The 14,246-nt window shown below is 49.0% G+C and overlaps 1 protein-coding gene across 1 annotated transcript in view; it reads left to right on the plus strand.

Moving 5' to 3' along the window:
- Positions 1–14,246, plus strand: part of PXDNL (peroxidasin like) — a 525,965-nt gene that overhangs the window by 166,501 nt on the left and 345,218 nt on the right. Inside the window, 1 exon segment of the mRNA XM_006140357.1 lies at positions 10,827–10,898. Within this exon segment, the coding sequence (XP_006140419.1) occupies positions 10,827–10,898 (72 nt within the window).

The raw sequence follows: 14,246 nt of genomic DNA on the forward strand, positions 1-14,246 counted from the left end.
CCAAGATCCCGAGAGGAGAATGGAGGAGAAGGGATTGCAGCATGACCATCCCCCCTGGGGGGTGATTTCTCACTTTCTGTCTCTATGTCTCTCTCTGTCTGTCTGGCGAGCGCACGCGCCCTACAGTGAAAATCTCTCAAAAAAAAAAAAAAAAGAAAAGAAAAAGAAAAAGAAAAACCCAAACCAGAGCTGCAGTGCTGCACAGCTGGTGAACAGCTGATCTGTATCTGAAACCCAGTGTCCTTCCTACTATGTCACATTTTATGAGTGATGAGCAATTCAAACGTGAGAAATAGAGCAATAGAGGTATTGCTCCTTGAGTAAGTCTTTCGACTGAAACAGGGAATCTCCGTAATGGGATTTGCTAAATTAGAGAAGACCTGGAAGACGTGGTAGAACCTGTGTTCATAAGGTGTCGGAACTACGGCAGTTTAGGTGTGTGTGCAAATTACCTTTTTATAAGTGGTTAAAGAACATCCATTTGATAAGTGTGTTTGCTTCGGATTTGTAGGTTCAGGGAAGCGAGGCTAAATTTAATTCTGCCCATGTTGCTCACAATAGTTGTTTCACAATTCTTGCTTAATTAAGTCAGGAATGTGAATCCAGCTTTAAAAGTGTGTGTGGTGTGGGAACCAGCAGTTAGTGTAATAGCGTATGGCGAGCGCACGCGCCCTACAGTGAAAATCTCTCCAAAAAAAAAAAAAAAGTATGTGTGGTGTGTGTGCACCCACAGTTGTGGGAACTGCCCGCGAGTCTGCAGCCCATATGAAACCCTGACGTTATCCCTGGGAAGTCTGACTAGCCACCTCCTGGTAAAGACACCAAAGGACACTAGGAAGTTATAAATTGGCTAGGAAGTTGGAAATGTTTCCGAAACCTACGTACACAATTATAATCATTCCATCATTCCCGGCATACAGTGAAACTGCGGACTGGAAACTACAGTGGCTTGTTCAGTATTCTTCTGCTCATTATGAAACATTTTCTTTGAAAATAGGTCATAACGGATTTTTTTTTTTTTTTTAGTTACTAGAAGCAAACAATAATGTGTGCTAATGGAAAACCACGTTAATCAAAGTCAGAAGAGCTGAAATCTAGTCCCCCTGATCCTAGTTAATTCTGTGAACATTGTCAGAATGTTTCTTCAGTTTTAAACTCTGAATTAAAATACAGATGAATTAAAATACGATAAAAAATTCTTTCAATATAATGTTGAAAGGATTATATTTTAGTTAACCTGGGAAATAAAATACTTTTTTTTTTAAAGGTTTTTGCCACAGGGCACATGCATTTGCCAGAGGGAGAAACAAAAAGAGAGAAAGTGACAAATCACCCCCCAGGGGGGATGGCCACACCGCAATCCCTTCTCCATTCTCCTCTCGGGATCTTGGGCACGCACGCACGCGCCTGGCATGAGTTTAAGCCACTGGGTCTGGGACTCCAGCCGCAGTCAATTACATGGGAGTCCAGCAACATAGCCATTATGCCAACTGCTGATCCTGGGTCCTCTTTTAAATTGTGCTGAGGTTGGTGAGCTTCCTGGGCTGGGCACAAGCACTCCTCACCTGTGACATCAGAAACTAAGTCCCGAGGCTCCTCTCTGGCTTGGCTGTGTTGCAGGCAAGTTTGAGCCAGCCTGATAGTTTATGCAGGGTGATTTTCAGGCATAGGGATGCACGTGGAGGCGGATTTGTAAAAATCTCATTTCTGATCCTTAAAAACAAAAGAAATTCCCATGAAACGAGCAAGTCTGCAGGGCAACACCACACGTTAGAGGTTCGTGCTGCGCGTGTCCCTAGTGCAAATAGGTTTGGAAAAGGCAGCCCCTTGCCTCGTGCGTTCTAGCAAGAGGCACTGAAGTCGTACCTCGCACAGCTCTGCGAGGTTGTCCTTCCGCTCCTGCGCTCACGCTTCGGGCAGGGGACTCCTCCGATTGTTCACGCATTCTGCGAGATGCAGTGAGGTCTTAGACTTTGATTTGAGATCTGTAGGTCTTTGGATGAGAAGCACTTACTGATCTCACTGTGGGTAAGTCATGGTACAGAAAACCAGGCGTGAACACAGCAGACTGGTAAAGAACAGAGGCCAGCCGTTGTCTGTAATTTACAGTAAATGCCTTCACTACGGGGAGATTTAGTAGGACTCATGGATGGGGAAGAGGGCCGCGAAGTTTCTGACGAAGCTGTGTTCATGGGAACTCATCCCCAGTGATGCCGAGACAACCACGTCCCCACGCTGGCTGGGCCGGCACTGAAGGGCACCTGGCGCTGCGCAGTGCACTGGGAGCAGTAAGGGGAGGCAGGCCCCGGCGCCTTGTGCAGCTTTCTTAGCAGGTTTGAGGCTTTACGGAAGACGTTGCTACTGAGTAGAATTTTGAAGATGGGCAGAAGTTATCTAGTGTAAGATGATGAGAAGGAATTCTAGAAAGAAAGGACAGTAAGATGAAAGACGTGACAGCTCCCAACATCCTGAAGTGTTCAGAAGCTTGGCGACACCCTGGTGTGACAGCTCAGGTTGTTGGAGGTGTGGGCAAGAGGAGGGGGGATGGCCGAGGAGTCCAGGCTGGGTGCTGTGGCTCCCACAGGCCTGGACAGGCCTTTGCCACCGACGGAGGGCTGCTGGTGGATTTTAAAGCTGGGAGAGTTAAACTAAGCCTACATAACAAAACCAGTAATAAAGCAATAGTGGCAGAAAGCAGTGTGACCACGCTGTGAGGACAACGGTCAGCTTGGGGCATCCAGGGGCCTGGCGGGGGCAGAGGTGGTCAGTGGGAATGGGGTGAGAGGCGCAGACAGACACATGTCCGTCCATAGCTGGAGCCGCAGGGTACCAAGGACTGGCAGGAGATTCCCCTGGGACAAAGTAGCCACCTGGTAGTGGGAAACCAGAAGGGAAAGCAAGAGAAATGTCATGGAAGATCACAGTAACCGTCCCATGTTGTTCCGCTGCGCACAGCCTGGGCCTGGGTAACAGAAGAAAGGGCTTCCTCAGCTCACGGTTTGCAGGCCCAAGGTCCATGGGCGTGTCCGGTGGGGTCCCTGGCTGCTTCGCAACACGGGGGAGAGGGATACCTGTGTCTATGTCCACATGTCTGTGTCCACGTGCCTGTATCCACGTGTCTGTGTCCACATACCCGTGTCCACGTGTCTGTGTCCACATGTCTGTGTCCAGACGTGACCGTGTCCATGTGTCTGTGTCCACATGTCTGTGTCCATGTGCCCGTGTCCACGTGTCCGTGTCCACGTGTCTGTGTCCACGTGCCCGTGTCCACGTGTCCGTGTCCGTGTCCACATGTCTGTGTCCACGTGCCCGTGTCCACATGTCTGTGTCCACGTGCCCGTGTCCACGTGTCTGTGTCCACATGTCTGTGTCCAAACGTGCCCGTGTCCACGTGTCTGTGTCCACGTGCCCATGTCCACGTGTCTGTGTCCACATGTCTGTGTCCACGTGTCTGTTTTCACGTATCTGTGTTCACGTGTCTGTGCTTGGAGCTCATCCCTCGCCTTGTAACCCTCCAGGTGTCAGTAATGGGGGCCGGATGCCCTTAATTGGCATCTCCTCCCACAGGCCCCGCTTCTGATGCCATAGCTTCATTAGGGTTCACCCTTTTGACCCCTCATACCCAAGTTGCAGCATGTGGGTTTTGGGAGAACAGACCATAGCAAGAAGCGGGGCTAACATCAGGAATCTAAGATTCCTCCATCCCAAACTGTATCTGTGGGCCGACGGCACTACCTACTGGGCTCACTAGCACTGTCCTCCCAAGGACAGGGACACTCAGAGGAGCCCCACGTCGCTTGGTGAGAGGGCATCGACAGTCAGAATAGTTGCGCGTTACAGTAATGATCCTATGGACAGGAATTAGGGATACTATCAAAAATGACTGTGAATTATGTTAATTCATTTGAAAAGTCAAATCTTATTATTCTATATACATTTTCACCAGAATGACAAAGTTAGCATGTCTAAATGTTTGGGGTGAAAATTCACTCAGAGCTTCTTATTCCCAAATAAAAGACGTTACGTTACGTACTCCGGTGCGTTGTCACTGCGGGTGAAGCCATGCTGTTGGCTATGCTCACGTGCAAGTAACCGGGACTCACAGGACACATCACCTGCCCCGTCCTCCCACTGGGACGTTGGGACCAACCCACCCCTCTTCTGCCTTGAAGTCCTCTCTCCGACCAGGAAGCGAGGGCTACCCTTTAGTGACACCTGCTGGACGGACCAGGTATGTTCGGGAAGGACGGCTCAGGATGGACCGTCCTGTGTCAGGGTTTGCTCAGGGAACTCGGTTTCCAGGCACAGGCAGTGGGGACACTCAGTGCTACACGGCTCTGCTGACACCAAGTGCTTTTCATTACCTGGGTAATGCGGCTGCTCTCTCGTGTCAACACGGGCTTTGCCACTGGCCGCTCACGTGCGGAAATTCAGTTTTAATCTCCTGCTTCCTGGAAGAGAAGGAACTGAAGGTGAAACACCAACTTCCTTGCCTCAGAAGAGCGGGAATGTGGTTGAAGACACCGAGCAGGAGAGCGCGAACGTGGGGATCAGGACACGCGCTTTCTGGCACGGCCTCTAGCCCCTGTGGCTGGTCTGTAGTGACACCTGTCCATCACATGTGCCTCAGTTCCCTCCAGGTGTGTTTAAGGCCCGGCGGGGTGCTGGGACAGCGATGCTTTGTGGGTGACACGCTGCTGTGGGGGAGCCAGCTGTGCTGGTCCTCACTGCTGCCCTGAAGGCCCGCTGTGGGACCCGGCCTTGCGCTGGGTGCTGGGTGGGCGCCCAGGAGCGTCTCTGCTCACTCCTCGCCTTCCTTTGCCCTCTTCTCACAACGCAGAGTCGGGGGTTGGACAATCGTCTGTAAGCCAGCTGCTTTTTCAAAAGTTCAGGTTTTTCAAAATGACCAGAACGATACTGGCTCTCTATGAAAAACGGGCATCTTTAGGGAAAGCGCACTCTTCCGGGCTCCGAGTTTGCGGCGGTGTGCTCCCCCGTCACTCTCTCGTCTGACGGTCTGTGAGCACCGACAGCTCAGCACACTGACACCCACCGAGAATCGACCTCCTGATCCGGGGACGTGGTGGGCCAGCACTCGGGCGAGGGCTGCTCGGCCCTGCCTGGCGCAGTATGTGAGCTCGGGAGGGCGGAAAATCTATTTTTGGGAAATAGTTGGATCTAGCTGGGAATTTCACTGAGCAGCAGATGAAGAGGCTGGACTGAAGGACTGTTGCAAAGTTCTCAGAGCTTTGTGAAAGCCTTTATGGGACTCTCATTTGTGGATAAGCACTTCGGCCATTGCTGGAGGTACGTAGGTATCAAACACGGCCCAAAAAAGAAAGAAAGTAAAGACAAGCCCAGCACCCTCTGCCCTGCCCAGCTCCCAGCAGGTGCCCGCGGGGCCAGCCTTCCTTTCTGGCTCTCCTCAGTCTGGTCTCAGCACAGGCTTGGCCTGCCCGAGAGCTGCATCCCAGATACCAGCGTGTGTGTGAGTGCGTGCATAAAGAGAGATTTTGAGCGACTGGCTCATGCCCTGCAGGGGCTACAGACGGGCTCCCTGCAGGGTGGAGACTCAGGGAGACTGGTATGGGCCCTGCCAGGGCTGTCTGGAGACAGGATTCCCTCTTCCTGGAGGGACCTTGCTCAGAAATATTCCTCTGTAAGCCTTCAGCTGATTGGGTGAGACCCACCCATGTTCTGGAGTGTAATCTGTCTGGCTCGAAGCCTCTGGGTTTAAACATTAATCATTAAAAAACAAACAAACTAAAAACAACAACTTGAGAACAACTTCTAGGCTGCTGTTTGGCCCCAAATGAGTTGACATAAAATTGCCCATCACACTGCATTAACATTTCTCTAAACAGTCACAGAAGACAGCCTGAAGCTCTGGCTGCCTGGCGCTTGCAGACAAGGACACGGATGGGAACCAGGCCAGGCCAAGGCGTGCAGTCCTCAGGCCTGGAGAGGAATTTCCATTTTCTACACTGCGAGGGCTGCAAGCCTAAAGATAGAGTGTTTTTCTGTAGGGCGTTGGGGAGAGCTGCAGAGACCTCTCCCAAGTCTTACTCAGCCCTGGAGGCCAGTCAGTGAGGAAGTAGGGTCCCACCTGGCTGGGTGGCATTTTGCTGTAGGGCAGTGGGGAGAGCTGCAGAGACCTCTCCCAAGTCTTACTCAGCCCTGGAGGCCAGTCAGTGAGGAAGTAGGGTCCCACCTGGCTGGGTGGCATTTTGCTGTAGGGCAGTGGGGAGAGCTGCAGAGACCTCTCCCAAGTCTTACTCAGCCCTGGAGGCCAGTCAGTGAGGAAGTAGGGTCCCACCTGGCTGGGTGGCATTTTGCTGTAGGGCAGTGGGGAGAGCTGCAGAGACCTCTCCCAAGTCTTACTCAGCCCTGGAGGCCAGTCAGTGAGGAAGTAGGGTCCCACCTGGCTGGGTGGCATTTTGCTGTAGGGCAGTGGGGAGAGCTGCAGAGACCTCTCCCAAGTCTTACTCAGCCCTGGAGGCCAGTCAGTGAGGAAGTAGGGTCCCACCTGGCTGGGTGGCATTTTGCTGTAGGGCAGTGGGGAGAGCTGCAGAGACCTCTCCCAAGTCTTACTCAGCCCTGGAGGCCAGTCAGTGAGGAAGTAGGGTCCCACCTGGCTGGGTGGCATTTTGCTGTAGGGCAGTGGGGAGAGCTGCAGAGACCTCTCCCAAGTCTTACTCAGCCCTGGAGGCCAGTCAGTGAGGAAGTAGGGTCCCACCTGGCTGGGTGGCATTTTGCTGTAGGGCAGTGGGGAGAGCTGCAGAGACCTCTCCCAAGTCTTACTGGGCCCTGGAGGCCGGGCGCCGTGAGGACGGAGTGTCCCACCTGGCTGGGCGGCTCTGGGAAGCAGGAGGGAGTTGAGGGTGCAAGGAGGAAGAAGGGCCCGTGGTGCCCTGACCACTCAGAGGCCAGGTCCTGCCAGTGTAGGGAGACCAGCTCCCAGGGTCATCGTGCCCCTTCCACTGCCAGCGCAAGAGGAGAAGCTGTGAGCTGCCCCCTGTGAGCCGTCATACCGCTGCGTGGTCGAGCCAGCCCCATTGCGTGTTTCTCATAAGCGAAGTTGCTCGTGACCCGTCCTGAGCGCTGCGGAGGCGCTGTGGATGGTAAATACTATCCTGGGGTGAAGTCCCACGCACGCTCTGGTTTGGACGATGGCTTCTCTCAGAGGTTCATGTGTTAAATGTGGTCCCCGGTGTGATGACTGGGAGGCGGCGAGACCTCACGGGAGTAGGCCGTGTGAGTGGCGGTTGGACCCGAAGCACTGCCCTCCTGAACGGGCGATGGCTTCTTTGCCTTGCGCCCCCAGGACAGTTGTAAGAGGGGCCCACAGCCCCCACTCTCCATGTACCCCCCCGACTTTCCTTTCCGCCAGTGTGAGGCTCTCCCCAGCCTCGGGCTTTCCAGCCACCAGACTCATGAGCCGAATACACTTCTATTTGTTATAAACCACCCAGTTTCAGGTATTTCTTTTAGCAACACAGTAATAAACTAAGACACAAAGAAAGCAGCATAATCCACATTTGGTGGGTTTGAGTTCAAGTAACTGATTTTCAGAAATACTTCCCCTGGCCCGTAGGTTTCCCATTGTAGAATACAGTGGCCTGTGTGTAATCCTACGGTACAGAGATTAGGATGACAAAGGGAGACCTTTTCCCAGAAGTTTAGTTTGCAGTGCATGTAACTGTAAACATTTATGTGGCGGACTATGCTACACAAAGAAGACCGAGTGTTAAAATATTCATTTGGGTGCATTGGAATATGTCTTACTGGAACTCAAGTTGATTGGGTTTTTGCATCTCAGGAAGGGACCCATGGGTGGGTCTCCATGGGGAGAACAGGGCGTGGTTGGGGTTGGGGTGGGTGGTGAACTTTACCGTCCACCGGGTTACCGTTGAATCACAGGCACCTTGCAATAGCACCATCTCACAAACAAGATTTTGTGGAAAAGCTTATTTTGGCTTACGTGTGAAGAAAGACAGTGGGAGTTCTGCCCAACACACACAGCACCGCCGCGTTCCAATCAATCCAGTGCTACGCTGCAATGTGTAATCTGGTGACCAGTTCAGGCACCTTTGCACGTCTTCTGCAATTGTACTACTGCTCCACTCTAGTGAGGAAAAAGCTGCAATTGGCAGCATGTAGTGAGACTGAAGACCTGCATACTCAGGGTCTAGCAACCCAATTGTCAATATTGCTCTAGAAAAGCATCTTTTCATGGGTAGACACAGGAGACAGACATGCACACATGTGTACTGCAATATAGTTTGCAATCAATGTTGCAGACAATGAGAGATGATGGAAATACTGTCAGCGAGGACGACATAAGGGAACCGTGGTCTGTCTACACTGCGGGACGCTGCAGAGGTGCTCGGGGTAAATCCCCAGACCTTTATTTGTTAACAAGGAATGACACAAAAGAGATGGGGAAAGGGGGATTTAAAAAAATGCTATAGGTCAAGTGTGCTTCCCAAAGAGATGGAGAGAGAGAGAGAGAGAGAGAGTGAAAACACATCTCCTTAAGGAACATTGGAGAGGTTTTTGCTATAGAGCATGTGCGCTCGCCAGAAAGACAGAGAGAAACAGGGAGATAGAAAGCGAGAAATCACTCCCCGGGGGGATGGCCACACAGCAATCCCTTCTTCTCCATTCTCCTCTCGGGATCTTGGGCACACATGCACATGCGCCCAGTGTGAGTTTAAGCCACTGGGTCCAGGACTCAATCCGCAGTCAACTACATGGGAGTCCAGCGACATAGGCATTACGCTAACTGCTGGTCCCAAAGGGAACATCATAAGACATGTCTTCCATGAACTTTTGAAGACCCTTCCCATTACAGACATTGTCTGAGAGAAGGTATCAGTCTCATAACAGAGGTTACATCTGTGGAGGAGAGGCAAAACTAAAATTAGGGTGGTGGTGAAATGAAACATTTATTTCATCTGTAATGTATTTTTATGTATAATAATATATCAAAAATAAAAATATTTGGAAGTGTGAATAGACATAACTCTATAAAAGTGTGAATAGGAGATAATTTTGGATGTGAACAATAAGGATTATCATTATTTTCTCATAACTTCATGTTCTGTGTGTTTAATGGAAGAATGTCACATAACTTAACAAAAATTCAAGAATATAGTCTAGGGGCCAGCAGGTGGTGTAGTGGTTAAGGTGGTTAGTGGTCGGACTCTCACATGGCTGACTGTGGTTTGAGTCCCAGACCTGGCAGCATGAAAATCATACCAAATCCGTGTGAGTGCATGCCCGAAATCCTAGGAGAAGAATGGAGGAGAGGGGATTATAGTGTGGCCGTTCCTGCTGGGGTGATTCCTCACTTTCCCTCTCACTATCTCTCTCTGTCTCTCTCCTCTATGGTGAGCACACGTGCCCAATGGCAAAAATCTTTATAAAAAGAAAAATACAGTCTAGACATACCCAGTAGCAGTGTATGGTGTTCGCGCAGTGGATTCCATTGAACAAGAAGGTAGAATTCCTGAGTTATTTAACAATTTTAACTAAAAATAACAGCTCTTAGAAAATTATATACATCCTGCCAACATTAACTCAGGAGAAACACAAAATACTAGGATTTTAGGATTTTAAGGCAATGTGATAAAAATTTGTGAATCAAGTATTCGGAGATAGCAGGGTGGTGAAGAGTTTTTTATACTTTAAAGAGTAATTTATTTAGGGACCAGCAAGTGTTGTAGTGGTTAAGACACAGCTAGCTGTGCTTTGAGTTCTGGACCCAGCAGGTTGAAATGCACAGGGCATGTGTATAGCGTGCCCCAAATCCTGAGAGGAGAATGGAGAAGGGATTGTGGCATAGCCATCCCCTCTGAGGGGTTGGGGGGCAATTTCTCACTTCCTCTGTCTCTGGCTGGCTCTCAGACAAGTACACATGCCTTATAGCAAAAGTCTCTCTAAAAAAATTGTCATTTATTGAATTCTTTATTGATTACAATAAATTGATTATTGATTACAATAAATCTTTATTGTAACCAGAAAGATACTGAGAACGAGAGAGGGAAAGTGAGAAAGCAAGCTGCCAAGTCCGGGACTCGACCTGCAGTTGGCCATGTGGCAATCCAGTGCCTTAGCCACCATGACACCTGTTGGCTCCAGTTTTTTTTTTTTTTTTTCTTTTGAAAAATCAATTAAATGGAAGTAGAGATCATTTTCTGTTTCTGTTTTAGTTTTTAACTGACACCTGTGAGATTGCTCTGAAATGGGCCCCATCATGTTGGTGTGCCCTGCGGGGACCACACAGCAGGCCGGCCTCCATTCCGGGTTCAGCTTTTCCGCCAGGCACACCTGGAGTCCCAGGTGGAGGAAAAGCATCTTTCTTAAGCTGACTTGCTTTAGCAGTCCTTAGAAGGCCATTGTGTCCCGTCCCTGAAGACTGCTGAACTAATTAATAGCTTTGGCTGCATTTAAGCAACGGGGTTATGTTGAGTTGATACTGGACGTCTGACACATCCATACTATTTTCCAAACCAAATACACTCACTGGCCAGTTGCCATAAATGCAGTCCTTTTGCTGTCACACAGACACACGCTAAAGTAAACGGTGTGACTGTCTCCAACACTCGGGGCTCTGTAGCTGCGACGCCCGGACGTGCACGACCTGCTCATTGGCCGCCGCCTCCTCGGAGGGAGTGATGCGTACTAGTCCCGCCTCCGTGCCCTGGAGTCCTTTCGTGCTCCGTGTTTGCTTACGAAAGGAGAAAGGACTTCCCAGCTTCTGGGCATGATGGCAGAACAGAATCAACATACTATAATCTTTCTCTGTCTGTTTGTGTTCCCAGAGACTTGAGGTTTAACAGATTAAGAGAAATTCCAGGAAGCGCCTTCAAGCAGCTCAAGCATCTGAACACTCTGTGAGTACCAATTGCGTGTCTGCCGGGCTGTTAAAATGATGAGCTAGCTGGATCGCAAAACCCCGAAGAGTCATTCTCAGAGTAAAGAACAGCGAGAGGAAGAATGAACGAGGGGTAGAGGTTTCCAAAGCGGCCAGATTCTGCCACTGCTTTCACTGCTGGCGAGTTACTGCCTTGCGGGTTTGGAGGGTGTTCCTGCTTATCAGATTCCCTTGTATTCTACGAGTTTGCGAACGCTTCACAGAGTGAGGAGCCAGGGCGAGAGCGGTCAGGTCCTTGCAGATGGGGTACGGCAAGGACGCACTAGAAGAGAACCCAGCAGAGAACCCAGCCGCGGCCTCCTGACCTTGAGCTCTGCTCTGCTGGCAGGAAGGCCGCTGGGTTCTCTCCTTAGTGACCCTGTGAAAAACCAGCGAAGTCACACAGGAAAGTTTGCAGCTTCATGACTAATCACTGAAAAAAAAATGAAATGTTTAAAAATGTTCATTTTGTTCACTCAACAAGTATCCAGTACTTGTTGTATGCTCAGCCATTATTGACTTTGGATCCAGAGCCCAATATGAGGGACTTGAAGAAATTTGTGCAAAACCAAAATTGAAGTACAAGTGGGTTTTGGTGCAAGAATTGAAACCCAATGTCTAATTAAAAACAACCAACCAAACAAATAAACAAAGCAACCCCTCGTTTTCCATGAACTTTTTGAAGACCTTTGTACATAGTGCGTAGCTGATGGATGTTCTCACCGTAGAGTTAGCGTCGTATCAAGTCGGCTAAAGTTCTCGCCGTATTCAGACCACACCGGCCCTTCTAACTTTAGGGCTGAGGTCATGACTTTACAATTTTTCTTTTCTCATCTGTTTTCTTTTTTTCTTCCCCAATAACTGGTGCCTAAATACACATGTTTTATCATAATATCTCTGGTTGGGTTGATGCAAGGTGTAAGAAGGTAAGGACTGCAGGGTTTATTACTTGTTTTAATAATAAAGCCATGATTATCAAAGTGCTATGCTCAGTTTTCCAGCATGCACAGACATGCAGACTCCCGGACCCCTTCCCCAGTCAGCCTTAGCCCTTCTCAGAAGGGGTCCAGAGGTCTGTGTGCCCCCCCCCTTGGGTTGATTATTTTTTAAATTAGTATTATTTATTTTTATACATTCAGTCATCATACATCATGTCATTTGTAAAGAGATTTCACCCAACATGATATACGCCACGCAGCAGATGAGTTGGTGCTGCTCTACACGTCATCACCGACAGGCGACAAGCCATATCTGCGTAACATAAATGTCCGACTCCATATTGTCCCAGATTTCTCTTTCTGTACATTTCCCCTCTCCCACTCACCTTCCACTTTGTCCCCAGAGTCCATAATAATTTTTAATGCCTTCATTCCCTCCAGTTTTTCAGTCTCTACTGGGGAGTGTAGACAGTCCGTGTATGGTAAGTGGAGACATACGATGTCTCTGTTTATATTCATTGCGACATTATTCACGATTGCCGAGACATGGAACCAACCCAAGTGTCCACAAACAGATGCATGGATTGGAAATATGGCACATAGACTCCGTGGAATCCTATTCGGCCATTTAAAAAAAGGACCCTGGCATTTGATAGAAAGTGGACGAACGTGGAAGATCTGTTGCTGAGTGAAGCAAGTCAGGCTATGAAACAGAGATCTGCATTTTCTGTTTGTTCGTTTTGGAGAGGTTTATGCTATAGGGCCCGTGTGCTCGCCAGACAGACAGAGAGAGACAGAGAGACAGAAAGCGAGAAATCACCCCCCAGGGGGGATGGCCACGCTGTAGTCCCTTCTCCTCCATTCTCCTCTCAGGATCTTGGGCACACACTCATATGCGCCCGGCGTGAGTTTAAGCCACCGGATCCGGGACAAGAACTGCGGTTGACTACATGTACATGGGAGTCCAGTGACATAGCCATTACGCCAACTACTGGTCCCTGTGATCTGCGTTTCATTGGACTCTCCCAGAGTCCGGTAATCCTGGAGCAGCATTATGAAAGACTTGTACCTCTAGCTACTGAGATGTGTAGATGCCGATAACTCCGTACCTTACTCATTGGTCAGCCCTCTCCACCAGAGAAGTTGCCACGTAACAGTTCTTTTAAGAAGTGTGCCAAACTGATGACTTGGCTATGGCTTGGAATGCGGTGTACAATACATTCCTTATCAATGAACAATCCACATTGTATTTGTCGGACACCGTGCTTATTATTAATTTGTGTCTAGATATTTTTTTTATCACAGAACCAAAATACAGTAATGAATAATTGTGGTGTTAATTACAAGCTTCGTCCTATACTTGTGGCTTTATGTACATTACCTCCACTCCTCACTACCATGCTCTGCAGTAGGCATCATTGCTGTTTTACAGGCGAAGGGACTCAGGCTCACTACCGTGACGTACTTCACCCAAGTTCATGCTACTGGAAAGGGTGGAGCCGAGGTTCACGCACAGCGTTGTCTGTCTATTGGGGCGTTCCAGCTTCTCATGACAGCAGTGAGGAACAGGGAGCAGTGTACCACCTGAACAGCGAGGGGTGTGCTTGTCAAAGCGAGACAGAGGAGAGACACGGAGGGAGTCAAGTGTCTTTTCAGAAAAATGAGCCGAGAACTGAGCTACCCGAACTGCCAGGACTGTAGAGGTCTTACGCTAGATCAATGAAGTGAAGCTCCAAAAGTCTTCACAAACTTCTTGTAAGGGCAAAAGAAAATAAGGGCAAAATACTTTTAAAAAGTTAATATTGCCATGACAATGAAACATTTCGACCGCATGGCTCTTGTACTGACAGAGCCAAACTAAGTGAAGTTGAACATCTTGTGATTGTGTTTCCTTGGGTTGCTTCTGTGCTTAATTGCATGGGGACTCCTCTTTTTATCTGCAGTTTAAAATAAATACCAAACATATTGCTCCTATGTTGTAAAAGGATTTTCTCAGAAAAAGTTGGCATTTTCGTATTAAAGATAAAGCTTACTGAGAAGTCGATTTTTTTTTTTTTTTTAATCTGGAAGCATTATGTACTGTGGAGTCTAAGAACTGGAGGGTAAGCTTAAGGATCTTTTATTTATCTTTATTTGAAGACCCTGGGCTTCCCCTTACAGTGTAGCCAAGTGCTGCTTGGCAGAACTCTGCTTCCTGCCAGGGCGTTTTGGCCTTCCAGTTTCTGGACGAGACTGATAAGAGGAACGCATTGAGGAAGCGGGCTCAGATTCAATGTTGGATAACTCAGTTATGCTTATGAGCAAGTGAGTGAAACCTAGAGAACAGCAGTAATTAATAAACGCCAAGGGGAAAAGGTTAGACTGTTCCACAAAAATAAAATCAATTCCTG

The sequence above is a fragment of the Tupaia chinensis genome, unplaced genomic scaffold, assembly GCF_000334495.1.
Source record: "Tupaia chinensis unplaced genomic scaffold, TupChi_1.0 Scaffold000031_1, whole genome shotgun sequence".
In the NCBI taxonomy this organism is placed as follows: domain Eukaryota; kingdom Metazoa; phylum Chordata; class Mammalia; order Scandentia; family Tupaiidae; genus Tupaia; species Tupaia belangeri.